The sequence below is a fragment of the Pyrus communis genome, chromosome 11 (assembly GCF_963583255.1).
Source record: "Pyrus communis chromosome 11, drPyrComm1.1, whole genome shotgun sequence".
Taxonomy (NCBI): Eukaryota; Viridiplantae; Streptophyta; class Magnoliopsida; order Rosales; family Rosaceae; genus Pyrus; species Pyrus communis.
In genome coordinates, this window is record NC_084813.1 from 7,499,447 (window position 1) to 7,519,638 (window position 20,192).

At 36.1% G+C, this 20,192-nt stretch overlaps 2 protein-coding genes across 2 annotated transcripts; one reads left to right on the top strand and one right to left on the bottom strand.

The window, feature by feature from the left end:
- The first annotated feature begins 5,125 nt into the window (after positions 1-5,125).
- On the top strand, positions 5,126-8,723 carry LOC137707955 (plastidic ATP/ADP-transporter-like). Its single transcript, XM_068446906.1, has 5 exons — positions 5,126-6,048; positions 6,546-6,800; positions 7,255-7,398; positions 7,486-7,833; positions 8,083-8,723. Exons 1-5 carry the CDS (start codon positions 5,281-5,283, stop codon positions 8,437-8,439), a joined length of 1,872 nt encoding a protein of 623 aa, XP_068303007.1. The 5' UTR covers positions 5,126-5,280; the 3' UTR covers positions 8,440-8,723.
- Positions 8,724-10,905: 2,182 nt separating this feature from the next.
- LOC137708242 (uncharacterized) lies at positions 10,906-15,238 on the bottom strand. Its single transcript, XM_068447277.1, has 7 exons — positions 14,843-15,238; positions 14,670-14,766; positions 12,830-12,991; positions 12,550-12,596; positions 11,920-12,046; positions 11,269-11,332; positions 10,906-11,136 (listed from the first exon to the last, which is right to left on the bottom strand). Exons 1-7 carry the CDS (start codon positions 15,044-15,046, stop codon positions 11,085-11,087), a joined length of 753 nt encoding a protein of 250 aa, XP_068303378.1. The 5' UTR covers positions 15,047-15,238; the 3' UTR covers positions 10,906-11,084.
- Positions 15,239-20,192: the final 4,954 nt, after the last annotated feature.

A 20,192-nucleotide genomic window follows, 5' to 3' on the forward strand; every position in this document is an offset into this window, starting at 1 on the left:
CTAGTATACACATGGCTTTGTGGATTTGACCACTTTGTTTTTGAATTTCAGAAAGTTCATGCATACTAACAAATAGATCAAGTTTGTGTCAAGGTAGTAACCAATTTCTATTTACAAAGCATTCATTTGATAACCATTTAGATTTTTCATATTGTTCTAGAGATAGAAGAGAAATACATAAAAGAAATGAAGACCTATAAGAGTTGACGAAGAATTGTCTGAGATTTATTAGAAAACATACGTAAAATGAAAAACTGAAACTAGAAAACAAAAACTATCGGTCTATTTGATGATAATATTATTTTCAGTTTTTATTTTGTATTAGAGATAGATAGAAAAATGTGGAATAGTATGAACAATACTTGACAACTCAAGAATGAGTAGAACCTTCTACTCAAAATTCTCTGTGTTCGAATCAGAGAGCTTTGTGTTTATGATTAGAACCGTTCATATTATTAATCACTCTGTAAAGATCAACTCTGCAAAAAATGAATTAAAATTAAGGTTGTTTAGTCAATCTATTGTAGTAAATACATAGGCGGTTCGTAGTGCTTTTACCAATTTCGTTCATTTGTTTTTATACAATTCGATGTCTTAAACCTTAATTTTAATTGGTTTTTTGCAAATACGATCTTTATAAAGTGATTTATAATGTGAACTGTTTTGATCATAAATACGAAGTTCTATGAATGCAACTAATAATTTTGAGTAGGAACTCCTATTCATTTTTTGAGTAGCCAAGTATTATTCATATAGTATAACTAATCCATAAGATACACAAAATTAAAAATACTTTTAAGTATTTTCATCATTCTTGATTTCTTCTCCTTTTACCCACCACTTCTTAAATTCTCTCTTCTTCATACATTTTCTCTTATCTCAAGCACAAATAGTGACAATTAGCAACAAAATGACCTTAATTAATTGTTAATACATTATGCGGTGTTATGCTTCCAGACATCGTATCAAGTTATTTTGTCCCCTTTATGTATACGCATCATTGTTAGGACTTAAGCATGCGTACGTGTGCGATTGTCAAAAATATTGCTCTTATGAATATTAAGAAGAAAAATGTTAAGAAAACTCTCTCGAAAGTATAATTCTTCATAGATTTTTTGTCATCTCATATTTTTGGCACAATTTCCGTACCAACATTATAAAACATTATGTCGAAAATATAAGGTGATGGAGAATCCATAAAGACTCCATAAAGAATTCTACTTTAAGATAGTCTCCTTAGCATTTCCCTCTTAAGAAAGATTCAAATCGTTCTAAATTAGTAGTTAACGATTTTTGGCGTGAATTTATCAGTCCATTGGAACCAGGAGAGCAAAACCATAGTTCCCATGTTGGTTCAAACTGTACTTTACAACGATTGTTTTTATGTCTTGTGGGGTATATGTTCTTGTGTCGTTGGTGCAAACGTGCAACTACCGAATGACTTGATTGTCTTCATATGTAACCATTATTTTGGTGTGAGAAAAATCGATGGTATCTAAATGATTAGCCAAGAAATAAAAGTATTTGAAGCATAAGCCCCTTCGTTTTCATGAATTTGAGACTTCCGGTTGTTTGTGGGAGTTCATTCCTTTGTGTTTTGCTTCTCTTAATTAGAAGCTTGCAAGAAACACAAACACGAGTCTTGACCGCCGAAAGGAATGTGATTCAAACTAAACAAATTGTGCGAAAATGATATAACTACAAAATGATGTTCACACACATTTTTTTTGTTTTTTGTTTTTTATTATTATACATTTACTGACTCTTGTTTATTTATGTCGTTTGATTCTTCTTTTATATATTTAACTCAAGTAGCAATTAAAAAATAAAAGTGTGTAGAAGGAGAATAAAACATGTAAAAGTCGCATCCTCTTTAGTTATTGTATCAACATAAAAGGATGTTGGGGGTCTTTCACGTAATATGAAAAAGACTTGTTCTTATTACTTGCTAGTTACCGTTAGTTGGGAAGTGAATCTTTGTGAGATTCTACCATATCTTTTAGATAGTACCATGATTATATTGTAATATACCTAAAGGATAAGGAATTTACTTTCCTACTACTATAAATAGAAGCACAATGGGATGAGAAATCACACGTTAAAATTATAGTATCATTTGGCTTAGGCTACCTTGGCATAATTTCATTGGATTGGCTTCTTCTCAATGGTCCCTACGGCTTGTCTGGCTGTTGTTATTTATCATCCGTGGAAGGAGAAGAATAACATAAGCCTTCTCCACAGAGGTATTATTAGAAGTAAATTGATTTCCATGGACCAAAAGCCTTCTCCAGATAACTTGCATATTTTTATGAAGTGGACACTTCTTGGATTGAATGTCCTTCCTTGAAGCTAGCATGCTTTTCTTCTTAGGTGTTTCCTCGACTCGTGTTGTAGTTGTTCGCATATCCTTTTGAATTGCCAGTGTTTTAGTTCTTTCTTTTCCCTCTTCGGTTTTTGTTTTTTTTCTCTCAATAAATTTGGAGTTTTGGCTTTTCTTAGAGGATGAGAAAGGAAAATTTTATTTCGTGTGTTTTGTAATAGTGGGAAAACAAGGAAATGTCAGTTTTATGGGTTATAATGGATTATTTTAATTATCAATTAAGGAAGGTTGGAGCCCGATTTCCTAAAGCTTAAAAAGCACTATAACATCTCTTCAAATTCATTAAAATTCTTCATTTTTTAAAAAGCTTTAAAATCAAATTCTAATTGAATACATACAGAGTTTTATGAACTACTCCAAAATTCGAAATGAATACACTCAGATTGCTACGAAGTTTATAAACTTTTTTAGATCTTGATCGAATACTCATGAACCTCTATGGATTCATTTAAGATCTTGATTGAATAAATATAAATTTGTAAACTCTTTTAAAATTCTTTAAACTCCTAATTGAATACACCCTTCTAAGAGTTGATCCTGTTGGACAAGGATTGTCTGCCCTCCCACTTCCCGTGCATTCCCGTGCCCTACTGTTTGTGTAGTCACGGTTAAACCACATCAACATTTTGTATTACTATTTATTTTTATCTTATTATCTCTATAAAAAAACAATATAAAATGTTGACGTGGCTTAACCGTTGACCACACAAAACAGGAGGGCACGAGAGGGCACCGGAAGTGGGAGGGCAAACAATCCTTGTCCGATCTTGGTGAGCTCTTTCCTCTATCCCTACTTGGACAAATCTATTGTTTTTGGCACTGAATTATTGCTCCCAAGATACATGTAACAAGTACAGGGACAATAAAAAAATGTTACAAGTGAACCTATCTACAAGTGGTGTATTGCTTTAATAAATATGGTCTTCTTCTTTAATATAGTGCGTCTTGAGTTCAAACCTTCTATTTACCTGTATGTAGTGCAATTCAACTGTAACATAATTGACTCCAACCAATAGAAATATTAAAAAAAGAAAAAGAAAAAGAAAAAAAAAAAAAAAAGAACCGAACAACAAATTTGGATGGAATGGAAACCAATTCACTTTTCATGTTAGTATTCTTGCATAACAAATGTGACCTTAATATAACTTTGATTAGTAATGTCCTTTGTAATTGAACCTATCAGCTCTAACATAAAACTTTCTACTATGCTCCTGTGCATCCTCTGCTTCAAAATTTTAACCATTTAATTAAAGAAAAACTAATGAAAAATATTTGAAAACTTTGAGTTTTAACGATAAGGACAAAATAAAGGATAAAATGAATAGTACCAGGATTGACTTTTTAGTATAAAAATATGATTTTTCGTTAAAATAAACAGTACTGCATGTTTTTCGTTAAAACTCTTTTTAATTAATCAACGATGATCCAACAGTTAAGCATCTGCCGTATAAATAACATACAAGGAGTATGAATATTCTGACACAAAATACGGTCATATTATTAGAAAAAATGGTCTATGCCAAAGCAAAAACCCTAGTAATGTCAGAAGTCCAATTGAATGACAAATTTTCAACCGCACATGTAACTTTCACATGCCATGAAGCCTGAGTGCCTCAACTCCAACTCCAAGTATCAAAAAGTAAATAAAATATCTCAAGGGCAAAGTGCTCATCTTTATCTTGTCCCATTCAAGGGGGGTTTTTGTTAGCCACAAGATGGGTGCATTTTGGTCAATGCACTTTGCCACAAGAATTATTCTTTTGCCTCTTTTGGGGATTCCCTTCCGTCGAATCCGAATTCAGGTTAGATGCTTTTTGTGAGGATTTTAGAGATCTGTAAATCATATTCGTTTATCGTACGATTAGAGATTTTTAATAATTTTATTTAAAATTAAATACAAACAGTACCTGACAAAGATTGATTGCATGATATATGATGAACGAACACGATTTACGAATCGTCAAAATCTTCACCAAAAGGATCCAGAGAGAATCTTGTTGGCTTTCCATCAACCCCTGATTGTGTCTCTTACCAATTCAATTTTCCGAATTAGCCTCCTCTCGCAATCTCATTTGACCATTCTCACTCATCTCTGCTTAATTTAATTTGAGTAAAATGTCGTTTGACACCTTGAACTTTAATGTCAATTAAAATTGACTTATTCATAAATTAAAGATTTAAACTTTTCAAAGTTGGCAATTCACTTCAGATTTGACGAGATTTTATCTAATTTTTTTTATTAACTTTTCTTAAATCTAATTCCCAAATTAATAAAATTAAAGAATAATAAGTAATAAAAGAAAAAAATTTGATAACAACGATTCCTAACTCCCCTCCCCACCCGCAAAGACAAGTTGGTGTCTAATTGTCTGGATGATTTGTCCTTCAATTTGACATGAATGATCAGTTAAAATTTGATGGCAAGAGATTTAATTGGGCAATTTTTGAAAGTTTAGAGAATTAATTTACAAAAAAAAAAAAAAAAAAAAAAAAAAAAAAAAAAAAGTTGAATAGTAAATTTCAACTGACATTATAATTCAAGAGTTAAACGTCACTTACATTTTAATTTAATTTTCTGTCTTCTTCTTCATCGAGGGAGATTTATCTTTCTGGTTATGATTCACAGGTTACAAAGCCCAACTTTTTAATTTAATCTTCCAAACTTGGAAAAAAAAAAATCTGCACTTAAATTTGTATTTTTTTTCATTTTTCATTTTTCATAAAAAAAATATATATATTTGTATCTGCCCTTTAACACTTCTCTGAAAATCTTTTTCCTTGAGCCAGCCGCATTATCTCTCCCCCCTCTTCCTCCCCTTATCTCTCTCTCTCTCTTCATGTTCTTCTCCTGAGAAAACATACCCGTGTATTTTCCTGTAGGTGCCTAAGAGAAGGGAGACATGGAGGGTGTCCTACAAACCAAAGGGCTTCTCTCTCTTCCCTCAAACCCCAGAACCAGGGTTTTTCAATCTTCTTTGGGATTAAAGCACAGATTTTTCTCCACAAAACCCAAAACCCCAGCTGGGTTTTCTCTATCCTCCAATGGGTTCCAGAAATTTCCAAGCTTTGTCCCAAAGAATCATGGGGTTGTCCCAAAAGAGAGGAACTTGTTCATCTGCAGGGCTGAGGCTGCAGCTGCTGCTTCACCAGGTGATGGGCAGCCAGCATTTGGGGAACCTGAGAAGCCCAAGGTCTTTGGGATTGAGACTGTGACTTTCAAGAAAATCATCCCACTTGGGTTGATGTTCTTTTGTATTTTGTTCAATTACACAATCCTCAGGGACACAAAGGATGTGTTGGTTGTGACAGCCAAAGGGAGCAGTGCAGAAATTATACCATTTTTGAAGACTTGGGTGAATCTTCCTATGGCTGTTGGGTTTATGCTGCTCTACACAAAACTCTCTAATGTTTTGTCCAAAAAGGCTCTCTTCTACTCTGTTATTCTTCCCTTTATCGCCTTTTTCGGGGCGTTTGGATTCGTCCTGTATCCGCTCAGCGGCTATATCCACCCTGAAGCCCTTGCTGATAGCCTTCTCAACGTTCTCGGCCCGAGATTCCTCGGTCCTCTTGCAATTTTGAGGATTTGGAGCTTTTGTTTGTTCTATGTCATGGCTGAATTGTGGGGGAGTGTGGTGATTTCTGTGCTTTTCTGGGGTTTTGCCAATCAGGTAATTTCGCTGACATAATCTTATCTTACCAAGAATATAATTCTGGGATGAATTGATGATTGTTTGATGATTATTTTCTGCTGTACATCATAGTTTTGTATATATTTGTATAGGATCGGGGAATTATGTGAGCACAATCTATGATATATGTCTGTACGATGTGTCAGTTGGAAGCTTGTTTTATTTAATAAGCAGGCAAAATATGCTAGATTCCTTTTTGGATGTCTTTATCTGCTATTTGGCACAGCATATTGAACAAGAACTAACTTTCTGCTCAAGGGTTCTGGCTTTCAAAGCATGTTTATATCCTGTGATTTGTATCGGAATTTGTTTTTTCATCTTACATTTTATTTTGCAACAACCCTGTTTGAGTTGTATAACAAGATATGGATGCTTATGGGATACTGTCGAAGTTTTCCTTGGTCAAAATTTGAGGTCTGCATCACTGTTATTGACGGGAACTGTAAATAACTAAATATTACATGCATTTTGTGCAGATAACTACTGTTGAGGAAGCAAAGAGGTTCTACCCTCTTTTTGGATTGGGAGCGAATGTTGCTTTAATTTTCTCAGGCAGAACGGTGAAGTATTTCTCTAAACTGAGGCAAAATTTGGGTCCTGGAGTTGATGGCTGGGCTATGTCCTTAAGGGGGATGATGAGCATTGTGGTGATGTTGGGGTTCGCTATCTGTGGCCTATACTGGTGGGTAAACGCTTACGTTCCCCTTCCCACCCGTAGCAAGAAGAAGAAGGTAATATCTTTTTGTCGCATCTGCATGAATCTGTTATTTTTGGTCCTGACATTAGGTCTCTTCTGTTTATGAGCACCATGTTGAAAAAGTAACATCTTATTGTTTACTATCTTGTACATATTCCGGTCACTTGTTTAGTTGTTTTCTATTTTCTTAATTTTGGTTATTAAGTGCTTGAATGATTCCGAAATGTATTAGAGCCATTTTTTTTTTCTTTTAAATCTTCATGAAGTTATGTTTGTTTCTCATTGTATTGGTAATAACTCTTATGGCATGGATGGAAGTTTTATATTAGTTGAATGACGCCTCATTTGTTATGAAGGGACACCATTGTCCCCAGTTTTAATTTTTCTAAACTATTCAGAAGGAATTCCGAAAATATGAATATATCTGTGAATTCAAAACCCTATATTTGGACCTGATGCATCTTTTTTAACTCTCATTTACTTCGCAGGAGAAGCCAAAGATGGGGACAATGGAGAGTTTGAAATTTTTGGTGTCTTCACCATACATCCGTGATCTTGCCACTTTGGTGGTTGCATATGGTATCAGTATCAACGTTGTGGAGGTTACATGGAAATCGAAGCTCAAAGCTCAGGTATACTGTAACCCAATTGACATGATCTTTGCCTATTTTATTGTTTACTAATTGGCCTCTCTCTCTCCTGCTACTCTACTCGTGCAGTTTCCAAGCCCAAATGAGTACTCTTCTTTCATGGGCGACTTCTCAACTGCCACCGGAATAGCAACGTTCACAATGATGTTGCTCAGCCAAGTTATATTCGAAAAGTATGGATGGGGAGTTGCTGCAAAGATCACACCCACAGTGCTACTTCTCACTGGAGTTGGTTTCTTCTCTTTGATATTGTTCGGTGGCCCACTTTCACCGGCTATTGCAAGCCTCGGGATGACTCCTCTTCTTGCAGCAGTATATGTGGGTGCGCTGCAAAACATTTTCAGCAAGAGTGCCAAGTACAGCTTGTTTGACCCATGCAAAGAAATGGCATACATTCCCTTGGATGAGGACACCAAGGTTTGGACTCTTACTCTTACTTGCGGTTTAGAATTTGGCTTTGCGAATGGTGTCATCTATTGCTGTTTCTATTTGTTTGTTTCACCTACCAGTTAAGACAGGCGAATTGAATTATGGATCTTATCTTTGTAGAGGGGAGGTTTCTGTCATTTGTTAATCACATTAATCCGGGAAAAGTTCGAGTTTTCTAATTTGAGTTTCCTTTTGAGGCCTTTTGTGTTTACATTCCTTGTTAAATTCTTGCTGTAGGTTAAAGGAAAGGCGGCCATTGATGTTGTCTGCAACCCATTGGGGAAGTCTGGTGGTGCTCTGATTCAGCAGTTTATGATTTTAACCTTCGGATCACTCGCCAACTCAACACCTTACCTCGGGGGAGTACTACTGGTGATTGTTCTTGCATGGCTGGCAGCAGCCAGTTCCCTAGACAAACAGTTCACTGCACTGCGACAGGAGGAAGAGCTCGAGAAGGAGATGGAAAGAGCGGCAGTTAAGATCCCAGTTGTGGCTCAAGAGGGAGGCGGGAACAGTTCTCTTGCCAGCGACTCGGTGCTGAACCCAACAGCCGGAGACTCAACCGGTGGAACTAAACCTCCGCGCAACATGTAACGTGTCGTGTTTGATTTCCAAACAGAAAGAATCAGTGGGGTTGATGAGATCTAGAAGCAAATATTTGGTGAAGTTATTGGTTGGTAGGATCTTAGTTTGCTTTGAAAATAAGCAGCTTGTGACTTCTTCAAAGTCCAGTTTTCCATAGATACTGAAATTACATTATCTGTTTAGTTGAAGTTGCTACTAATATTTTGTAGAAATATTTGATTGAATTTTTACGTCGATGAAATAAACTTGGTTGATTTCTAATCTTATGTGGTATCATTATTATTTTCTCAGATTATTATTTTTGTTTTCTTTCTGGGTTATTTAAGGACTAACTGGATCCATTCAGTTTTATATTATTTTTTAACACTTTGTTTGGTCGAGGAAGTTTATGATTACTAAAGAATTTTAAAATGACGGAAATTGAAATGACGGAGTTTCATTTTCTAGAATTTGTTAAACGCAGTGAGTGGAAAAGAAAAATCTTAATCATAAGGACAATTACAACCCACCACTACACTGCAACGGAAGTTTTGAGTTAAATTTTTCATGAACTAGAATTGAATACACAGTGGGCTGACAATTTTTATTCCAATACGGTTCAACTTCGTTGAATTCGCATAAAATATGGCTCACACTTGCCATTGCCTTTCATGGTGGGAAGAACAAGATGGAAAATGACAACATGGTCATGCTTTTTTAACAAACTCACTTGTCTCATTAATGGATGATGAATTCACTTCAAGATGCTTTGTTATCGATTCATGATTTTTTATGTGTATGATCGGAATTGTTCATATTTATTATATCGCTTTTTACATATTATTTATGCAAAAAATCAATAAGAAATCGTTTACTGATCGAATGATATAAAAACAAATGGTCGGATAGTTGCAATAGTTGATTTTAAATTAATTTTTTTTTTGTAGTTATGATCTTTACATAGTAATTATAACATGGATTGTGTTGATCATAAAGACGAAGTTTCATAAATCTTTCACAAAAGTATATCAAGAAAGAACTCCTTGACAATCTTAAGAAGCCAAACTTATATCGTTTATTAATTGAAGGGTTGCATATTTTATAGCCATTATCGAAACTTGTTTTGATAAAAGGGAATGGCGATGACTCCACCAAAAGAGTGTTCCCTCTTGCGGGACATTTGGGTGGTCTTGGATCCATCCAAATTTGCCTTGGAATTTAAGTGAGAGTGTTGAGATTCCTATGATATTTTTCCTTCGTTGGCCTTCAATCAACGTTAATAAGGAAAGGTATGATGGGTTGATTACTACTTATTTTGTACCGATCAGCTATGTTGTAGGGATCCTTGTAATTATATTTACTTGTAGAGAAATCTTTAGGAGACTCTCTTAAAATTGACTCTCCATGGACTTTCTGCCACCTCATGTTTTTGGAACAATGTTATATTATATTGGCACGAGAAATAACGTTAAAGTATGAGCTAGAATAGTCCATGGAGAGTCTCACTTTGAGAGTCTTCTTAGCATTTCTCATACTTTTTTTTAAGTTCACTGGAAAAAGATTAAGCGATATTAGCTCTTCGGCAATGGTCGAGTGCAAGGCGCCTACCCTCCACCATAGAGGTGAGGACCATTAGACCTAGAAATACCATCACCACACACCACCCCCCCCCCCCCCGGGGGGGTCCCTTTGCCTAGCATTATTCATAATTCATTGAAGGACTGGATCACATAAGAGTATTTTATTGTAAAAAAAGACGTAGGGTCCAATTTGTCTATTCATACTAAAGAAAAGGATCATTGCCGAATCCCTTTCTTTATTGTAAAAAAAGACGTAGGGTCCAATTTGTCTATTCATACTAAAGAAAAGGATCATTGCCAAATCCCTTTCCTGTGGATCCCGTGATCTTGACCATTCATCTTATATCGTACGGTTAGTTTTCGTTAGGTACTATTTATATTTAATTTTAAATTTTAAATAATTTCTAACCGCACAATATACGATGAACGATCACAATCATAAGATCTCCGAGATCTCCAGAAAAATGATTCGGCAATGATCCTTTTCCATACTGAAGTAGACAATACTGCTTACTTTAAGCCTAACCATTAATCTCAACCCAAGTAAAGAGGAGGCCCACGCAACCAAAATGGCCACAAGCAAAAAGCGAAGAAACCTACTATAACGGTCACCCGCAGCAGCGGCCACCGCCACCGCCACCACCAGCACAGAGTTGGTGGAGCCAACCAGCCATCGCAAGAAGCATAACTCTTATCTCATTCTGTCCATGAAAATAAATCCATCTGGTTCCATTTCATTTTACCGATGTTTTAAGTTCAATTCTCGCAAAAAACGAATTTGAACCAAATTATTATGACTAACCCATTATGAAACTTAACCCTGGCCCCTTTTGGTGGGTTAGATGAGATTGGTTGTGATCAATTAAAATGGACTTGAGGGATAGTGTGCGTGATTGTTCTGCTGTGCCACCCGACGTGATGTTATGACTTAACAATAAATCAATTAAACTGAATGCTACAAAACATAACCTTTCCTTGAAACTATTCAACTCTCAACTGTTGAATTTACAAGTAGAAACCAAACAAACAAACTCACTCTTAATATGCATTTTTACAGAACCGGGCGCTCAACAAATTGTCAGCTAACCGGAGCACTCACTTGTGTTCATCTTCTGTATCCTGCAGAACAGCACCTCTTACTTTTGCCCTGTTAAGAATAAATTTGTTATTCATGTGAAGCGAACCGGAGCACTCACTTGATTGTTCTCGTATATATGGTAAATATATAACAGTAAATTTAGAAAGAAGGGATTGATGTGTGTTCGAGAGACAAACTTACCTACGATATGCAGGCACAACCCGATTGGCAGTTGCTGAGTTGGCATCACGAGCTGCTCGTTTCTCTGTCACAATAACATAGAGATGTTCAGTTGATACACGATGATAATACAAAATTGCGTGAGATGAATCCCAATAACTGTAAGCAGGGAATAGAGGAAAAAGAACGACGACAACAAAATAAATATAATTACTCAACAAGAATATATGCTCAAAAGTAAAAATTTGAGACTCGATTGAGCTCTGTCGATTACTGAATAATATTGGCTAACATAGTTAAGAAATGTACTAAATCCCACATAGTTACCATGCACTCTGAATGATGTCGCACACAGACGCAGCTTAACTTCTAAACTTACTTATCTTTTTCATTTCTTCTTGCATATTTTGCTCTAAGACTGAACATAATAAAACCTGAACTCATGGCTACATGGAAAGCAATCAACAATGCAAACAAGCACAGAAGAAGATATTTAGAAGCTGACCTACATATTTATCAAGAACCAGCAACATGATCAACAATTTAATTTTTCTTTTCTATTGTCTTACTAATATGAAAATGCGCACGCACAAATTGCATTGTTTGGGAAACTTGGAACTTCTCACTTTACCAAAACGGCAAATGCTTTAGTCAGAAACAATTAAATCACACCTGGAGAATTATTTACACCATTGCTGAATAGTCCAGAAGCATCTGTTCTATCTGAGGAATTAATCCTTTGTAACTTTTGCCTTCTTGTATACTGTTCCAGTTGACTCTGAATACTAGCATTTTTTTCCTAACAGATACAAGAAACAAATTTAGGTAAATAATGGACTGGTGATAACTAAAAGATAAATTAGTGGACAGAGAATAAAAAATCTGGATAAAGTGCACATTAACAATGAATAAAAATGATGTACGGTACATAAACGTAATCCTGAAACCATAGAGTAACCACAAACTCCAACTGGAAAAACGAACTATTCATTATTGGCTGGTTTGCTACAGTGTCACTCAGTATTTCACCTATGAAAGTGTATAGTCAGGAAGAGGAGCAACTCTAAGGACAGAACCATGCTGAAAGTATACGAGAACAATCAATATTTGAGAGCTTTATTGTCATGCTCCCATTAAGATAAATTCTTGGCTCCAGCACCGGGAACATGCCAAATATTCTTCCGTGTAGGAATATGTAGACACATAATTCAGTATAGTATTGACATTTTTCCGTGTCCCAGAATGTGTGAAGACACAGAATAAATGCTTTAAATAATAATAGAGTGCAGCAGGGAGGCCTACCTTTTCTGCTGATATCACTTTTGACAATTCAACAGAGCGCTGTTGTTCTGAAGCACAATGAGAAAGAAGTACAATCAATTCCAGCACAAGAAGAAGATAAATAACAAGTGAACAAATCAAGCAGAGATGCACAAACAAGGGATTTAAGATACACAATAATGTCTGAAAAAATAAACGTGATGCAGTAAGTATAGAAGGTGTAATAGCCAATTCAGAAAAACTCAAAGTAGGCAAGAAAATGAGAATGCAGCCTTCTGCTGTAGGATATTGAGAGGACAACCTTCCACGTAAGACTCATGGAGGTTTTTAAATTCTCCGAAAAGCTGAAGAGATAGATTTGCAATAGCCTCACTAGCAGCAGTACCCACAAGTTTTGTGAGAGAAATGGAAATTCGAGGCATTCCTTTTGATTTTTGAGCAACTAATTTTACATGTGCACAACCTGAAATACACATAACAGAGTCTACGTAAGCATTGAGCATATTTCCCTTATCAAAGTTTATACATCTACATGCTGTTGCAGATATAAGATTGTGTATGTTGTTAACATACACAGCTTTTATTCCTAAGAAAAAACAGCTCAAAAATTTACTCGTCCATCCAAAACATTAAAATAAAAAACTTTTCAAAGTGTCAAGAATTTTTTATAGCTTGTTCAAGTTAGCATCATTTTTTTAAGGCTGGATGGTTCAGTCAGCATATATAATTAGAGCGGTGCTAGAAGTGATTAATTTGATGGTGATGGATGATTAACTATTCGAAGGATTCAGTTTTTGGGGTGGTTGGTATGGTGGGGTGGTGGGGGTGGGGGTGATGGTGGGCTAAAATTCTGTGAGTCAGTGGTATGCCTTTCCCTTTTTATTTGAATTTTTAATTTATTTAATTGTCGAAAATAAATATGAAGTTCAGTGGCAACATCCTAATTACATAGAAAAGGCAGTCTTCAAAACAAGCAAACAAAAGGAAACTAAGAAGTTGGACGAAGTTGGACACGTGACTTGACCAAAAGCTTTGGACTGATGGAGCGCCTGAGCTAGAATCTGTTGCTAGCACAACTCAAATGATTATACAATTCAATGGTAAAAAATAAAATTTGTACAGCTAACAAACCGAGTACGACTACATGGACCACATTTACTGAACAAATCTTTCATAGAGATGGGACTCACCTTAAATGTACAAATGAGAGAGATTTGGGGGGGGGGGGGGGGGGGGGTGTGTTGTTTTTTGGACGGGAGGCGTTTTCTGGTTGCCCCTTGGGTGCTTGGTGGGGTAATGGGGCTACTCTAAACATTCCATTAGTTATATCAACGTTCCTACAAAAATACTTTTAATCAATTGAACATATTTGAATAACGGAAGGGGAAAGGGATACACGTATGGTCGCCATATTGAGCTTAATACCAATAAAGAAGAGCTTTTGGTAGAGACTCCAAAACATTACAAGAATAATTATCATTCAAAGAGCTACGTAATTGCACTAGGGTTAATACGAGTAACAACTAATAAGTAAAACATGCGAGTTCAAGAGAGTTACTGCTGAGTTGTGAATAATTATGCCATACATGTGTTAAGTCATCTTAAATTAGACTTTGAACACTCAATAATCAAATTAGGGGTTTTCCCTTTTTCACATTGAGAATGACTAATTCCCCTCAAGCTAAATGGAAGTCTGAATTCCACTCTCAAGCTTCCTCATTTTCAAGCAAAACCAGGTAAAAAAACTATTTGTTCAGGACTTCTTTCAAATACATTGAAGTTGAAGAATAAACCGTTATCATGTCTATAAAAGTTACGACTACTCAAGCAGAGTCAGGACCAAGAAATGTCATAAACCAATTAGAGATTTGCGTAAAATCCCGGCCCCGGTAAAACAACAGCATGCTCCTAAAGCCTCACCATTCTTTGCTATTAAATTAGGAACACATAAAATCCGGCACCGCATATAAAGGTAGAAAAACTCATAATTCACTCTAGTAATTTAATGATTCCAAATGATTGGAAAAAGGAAACAAAAATGACACCGGCCTCTAGTAGTAGTAGCAGCAGTAGTATTGCAGGAATGGAATGGTGAATGATTCATTTCATTATTAAAAAAGAAAAGGGTATATAGTATGTACCATCATCGAAAGCAAGCTTTACGTCTTGAGACTTTAGGGAAGCAACAAGATATTCTATGAACTCTGACCAAGACCCCCCTATGCCAATGCTGTCCCTCTGCAACTCACCAATTTCAATTTACATACATACATACATCAATAAATAAATTAGAAAATTTTGGGAGAAGAAATACCAGATCGTCGAGCTGGGAGACGGAGCGCACGGCCTCCCAGTGACTGGAGTGGAAATCGGTGACATGGATTCTGAGGTGCGCAGGACCAGCGGTGGAGCCATGGACGTGGAACAGGAACTGCCGCGGCGGAGTCAAAGCATTAGCCGGCCCCTCCACCCTGGGCTGCCCGAATATGGGCTTCAAATCTACTTCTAACCCCTCCATTTTTTGGCTTCAAATCCTCCATCCCAAGCTCATCTTTACCAATTTGCGTTAGTGGCTTCGAAGATCTGACCTCGTCGGGTCGATTGGCAATTCTAGCGTCGAATATGGAGTTGTCGATCTCAATCTGCAGATGTTAATCCGCTGTTACAATTGTTGGGGGAGGGGATGGACGGCGAGGGAAATTGATTTTGCCGGTTGGCCTTGGGAATCGTTGTGTGGAATGAACGAGGGAGAGTAGGTTCGTTTGGGAGAGGAATAAGAATGAACGACGGCGTTTTGATTTCTTTTTCCGTTTTTTTGTTTTTGTTTTTGTTTTGAAGTTTCATTCAAAATATATGGGCACGTTTGTTTGGCCTTACTAAGTTTTACTAGACTGGAGTGGGTTACTAGTTCGTTTTGGTACGAGAAAGAGACCGACTTTAATGGGATTAAGTCGAACTCTAGTAGACTAAATCCTTTGCTACGCGGCCTTCACGAGACTCCCCTCCCCCAAAAGGAGAGGATTGTTAATCCCGTCTCCAACACCTGCTTCACTTCGCCTCAGACTCGTTGTCTGCTTCAGTTGGGGTCAGCGGCAATTCCTCTTTTTCTTGAGCATTTTGTCTAAAGCTATATGAGCTTCTATCTTAGTTTTTTTGAATAGTTGTCTCAAATTTGGGTGGTATGCGCATCTTGTATTTTCTTCTAGTTTATGTTTTTCCTTTCTCTCTTTCTTGATCTATAGATTTTCATCTTCCTCCACCACTTTCTTTCATCCTTGCCACATCCACCTCATCTCCTTAGCACTTGTTTTGCTTCTTACCTCAGATCTCAAGCCCTAGATTTATCAAATTTTACTCTCTCTTTGCCTTATATTGTTGTTGATTCTCATCCCAGTCCTTACCACATTTGTGGATTCAAGTCTATGGTGGTTCTTTTCCTTGATCGATTGAGAATGACGTAGGTTGGCTCAAGTATGAAACTCCAATCCCATCTTCTACAGATGTCTTGTCGAGGCTTGTTCTTTGCCTATTCCTTACTTGCTACAATGGTGGCAGCGGTTCTTGTGATAGAGGAGTAGTTAGGATTTCTAGAGTTTGTTCTTTTGTTTTGGGCTTAAATCCTTGTATTGGCTCTTTATTTGTTGCTTAGCTGGTTCATATCTTTGATTAGTACTTCACTTTGTAAATGGACCAATTGATATACCTTTGTTTACGACAATAAATTACCATTTCCTTCCACACAAAAAAAAAAACTGTTTCTTTCTTTTGACCTCTTCAATTATACCGACTGAAACCTCTTACCCTCGATCTGTTTTGTTACCATTCAATAGCTACATAACCTTTGTGGTTGCAATCTTTGTACTATTGAGTGGGTATATGTGTGTGTTTTTGAGTCCTAACTTATAAAATAAACACCAAAACAAAACATAAAGTGCGTAACAACACCAACTCCCATGTTGCTGTGTAGGCTTTGATCCTAAATGGTCTTGTCCTCCACCCGGGAGGCTCAAACTTAATGTGGATGGAGCCTGGTGCGAGAAGACTAATCTGGGTGGTGTGGGGTTGATATTTCGGGATGCACATGGAACTTGTGTGGCTGCTGCGAGTAGAAGATTTGGGGATATCTTCTCTTCTATTCACATTGAAGCACTTGCAACTAGAGAGGGTCTTTTGATGGCGATCGAAAGGGATTTTCAAAATATTTTGTTGGAAAGTGATTCGCTTCAGATCACTTACGCATTAAAGGAGTCTTCTATGAATATGTCTACTACCGGACCTATCATTGAAGATGCCAAATCCTTATTGCACTTGGTCATTGAAGCTATTGTGTCCCATGTTCGTCATCAAACTAACTTTGTTGCCCATAGGCTTGCTCGTTTTGCCCTCTAAGGAGGTGATTGTACTTGGTTTGATGAAACCCCCTCATTGATTTGTGATATAATTGATTGAGGAGGATCTCTTCATCCTTTGTACTGAGTAGCCTATTCATGGTTTTTAATGAAATCATATTGTATTTTATCATAAATGAAATTTTTTTTAAAAAAATTAACTTTAAAATTCAATTTCAACACAATAATTTGATAAGCTTGCTAGGGTTGACAAACAAATAAGTGTTCATACAAATTTCACATTCATCAATCATTATTGTAATTTAAATCCCTACTCAATCAAGTGACTACTGACTTGTCATGTTTCAGGGTCTATCAACGCGTTTGACAACAAATCTATAGGAGCATTAGAAATCGTGGTTTCCTTGTGGCATATTCAACAACTGTCTCCTTATCTTTCTCGTCCCGCCCAAGAAAATCCAGTGTCTTCACATTGACAAGTTACAACTTTTCATCACTCAATATCTTTTCCATGCATGTTTTCAAAGAATCAAAAAAGAATTTTGAGAAAATTAGAGCAAAAGTCTATGAACTTTGGCGCAATTACAGCTTTAGTCTTTAAGCTAGATATTCGTAGGTATTGGTCCTTAAACTTGTTATAACTATGTTAGAACTTTCATTCAATTTTTTTTTGTTTTAAACCTTTTATTTTGAATGGAAGTTCTAATAGAGTTTGTTAAAAGGAACATTGTTCCACATTATAACAAGTTCAAGAACCAATACTCACGGATTTTTAGTTCAGGAATCAAAGCTCCAATTAAGTTAAAGTTGAGGATCATTACTACAATTACCTCGAAATAGTTTTACAGCACGTCTCATTTTCTTGTGGCCTCCTAAACCCTAATCAACCAACAACAGGGACGTACGCCAAGGGAATCCCATGTCAAGCACTCTAGGTAAAATCTGTAACAATATGTATGCCTTGGGCTAGCTTATACATATGCTTATTGAGCCATCTTCCAAACAACAGAGCATTTTTTTTATCGAAGGATAAATTTTATTGAAAATTACGCGTAATCAAATAGTTAGACCATCTTCAATTATTGGATTAAAACTTACAATTTTTAACTCAAAAAATTTAGGTTTTAACCCAGAAATAGTTTTTCTCCTACAAACCTTCTGGCTTAAATTTTTAGTCAAAGATTATTAAAGAATAAATTTAGGATAATTTTTTTTCTTAAAGTAACATTTGAAAAGAAAAAAAATTATGCAGACTATCCTAATTTAATTTTATAAACATTTTAACAAAAAAAACCACATTTTAACACTAAAAAGTCAATCCTGGTACTATTCACTTTACCATTTATTTTGTTTTTATTGTTAAACTCAAAATTTTCAAACTATTTTCATTAGTTTCCTTAAGTTAAAACCTAAAATTTGAGTTTTACTCCAAAAATTAAAGTAAATCTTACATTAGCGTCGGCAGCTAAGATGTTAAACAACCACATCGGCTCAAAATGATCCCAAGAAAACAGCCCGCCTCCTTCCAAACACCAGAGCATGCTTTTATACGTTGCTTGCTGTATAACAGCTAAGATACCAGCCAGAGTTTGGAACAAAGGAAGTTCACGTGCTGTTTGTTATGCAAAATACAACAAACAGCGATCTATGGACAAAAGAATACAAGCATTAATTGGATCAAGAATCGGCAATATCCCATCACCTTCTTATATTGTATGTATCTGCATTTGTCAACTTTCCCAAGATGATGATTCTTTCCTTTTTTATCTTTCCTTTTTCAAGCTATTTTACCATTCTTCTTTTCATCAATTTATTTTAAGGTGCAAAAAGAGGACAACTAGTGGCAAGTTATGGTTATCCATCTTTTCCGGATCTGGAGACGCTATGGAGAAGTTATCCACTTCTTCTGGGTCTGGAGAGGTTATGGAGAATTTCACCATGCCAGTGGCCATAGTGAGACCTACCAGCTTAGAGCATCGAACCCGGGACCTCCACATTTGTTTGTTTATTAGGAAGCCGCAATCTGCGGCCTTACCACTGGGCCACTTGTTGTGGTTATCAATTTAGGTAATCTAATCGTTTTTTTTAGTACATCTATATTTTACACTATAGGAAGGGGGAGTTCGGCGAAACCACACAATGGACAGCCTAATTTGACATCGAATTTGCCATCCACGATATTCACATCTAAGACCTCTCACTTCCAAGTAAAGAGGAATACCACCAGATCATAATACTGAATGGTCGGTAATCTAATTGTTCAATCCCCCAATTTCTATCTGTTTGGTAAGGCTAGGGTTGATTGGGACAAGGATTGTCTGCCCTCCCACTTCCGGTGCCCTCCTGTTTTGTGTGGTCACGGTTAAGCCACATCAACATTTTATATTATTTTTTTTATAGAGATAATAAGACAAAAATGAATAGTAATATAAAATGTTGTCGTGGTTTAACCATGACCGAACAAATAGGAGGACACAGAAGGGCACCAGAAGTGGAAGGGCAGACAATCCTTGTCCGGTAGATTGAGGTTCTAGATTTGTGTATAATCATGCAAGTACGATTATCACCGAATGGCATTGTACCTTTTTTTTCCCAAAAAAATGAGGCATGTACTACATTTACGATTACGAACCATATTGTTGATCATGTTTTTCTGATAGGAGTGAAATCCTCTAATATACCTCTTTGAAAATGGTGGTGCATATTTATATTTCACATGAAATATTTTTCTTGTTGAACGCCGTCTTCAATGCTCAGACTCAAATATAAGTTAGGGCCTCTCTAATGCATTAGGAATTTTTTTTTTTTCGTTCTTGAATAATAATGCCTCAGAAACTCAAAACTCAAATTTGATTTTTATCATAACTCACTACAAGAAAATTTACAATGGGAACTAATATTAGTCATATAAAACAAACTAGGTAAAATATCTATCGACTGCTAATAACTCAATAAATATTCCACTTATACACTATTACTAGCCTATAGTCCTGGGCTGGAGATGACTTTAGTGGCTATAACTCAATAGCTCAAACTCTTGGTTAATAATAAACCTCCCTTACCACTTTTGGACCTTAAATATTGCAAATTTGAGTATTGCATATATAGAAGATGGCCTTAAGCATGGGTAATGCTAGCGAGATTAAATTTGTAAACAAAATTTTGAAAATTAAAGGACATGAAAGTTGATGATTGATTTACTACTTAAGCGTTGATAAACATGCTTATTCTTATTGGTGACATATCATTTAGTTTACAAATTTAGTCTCCCTATCATTACCCATATATATTTCTCCTAGTTTTACCATGCCCAAA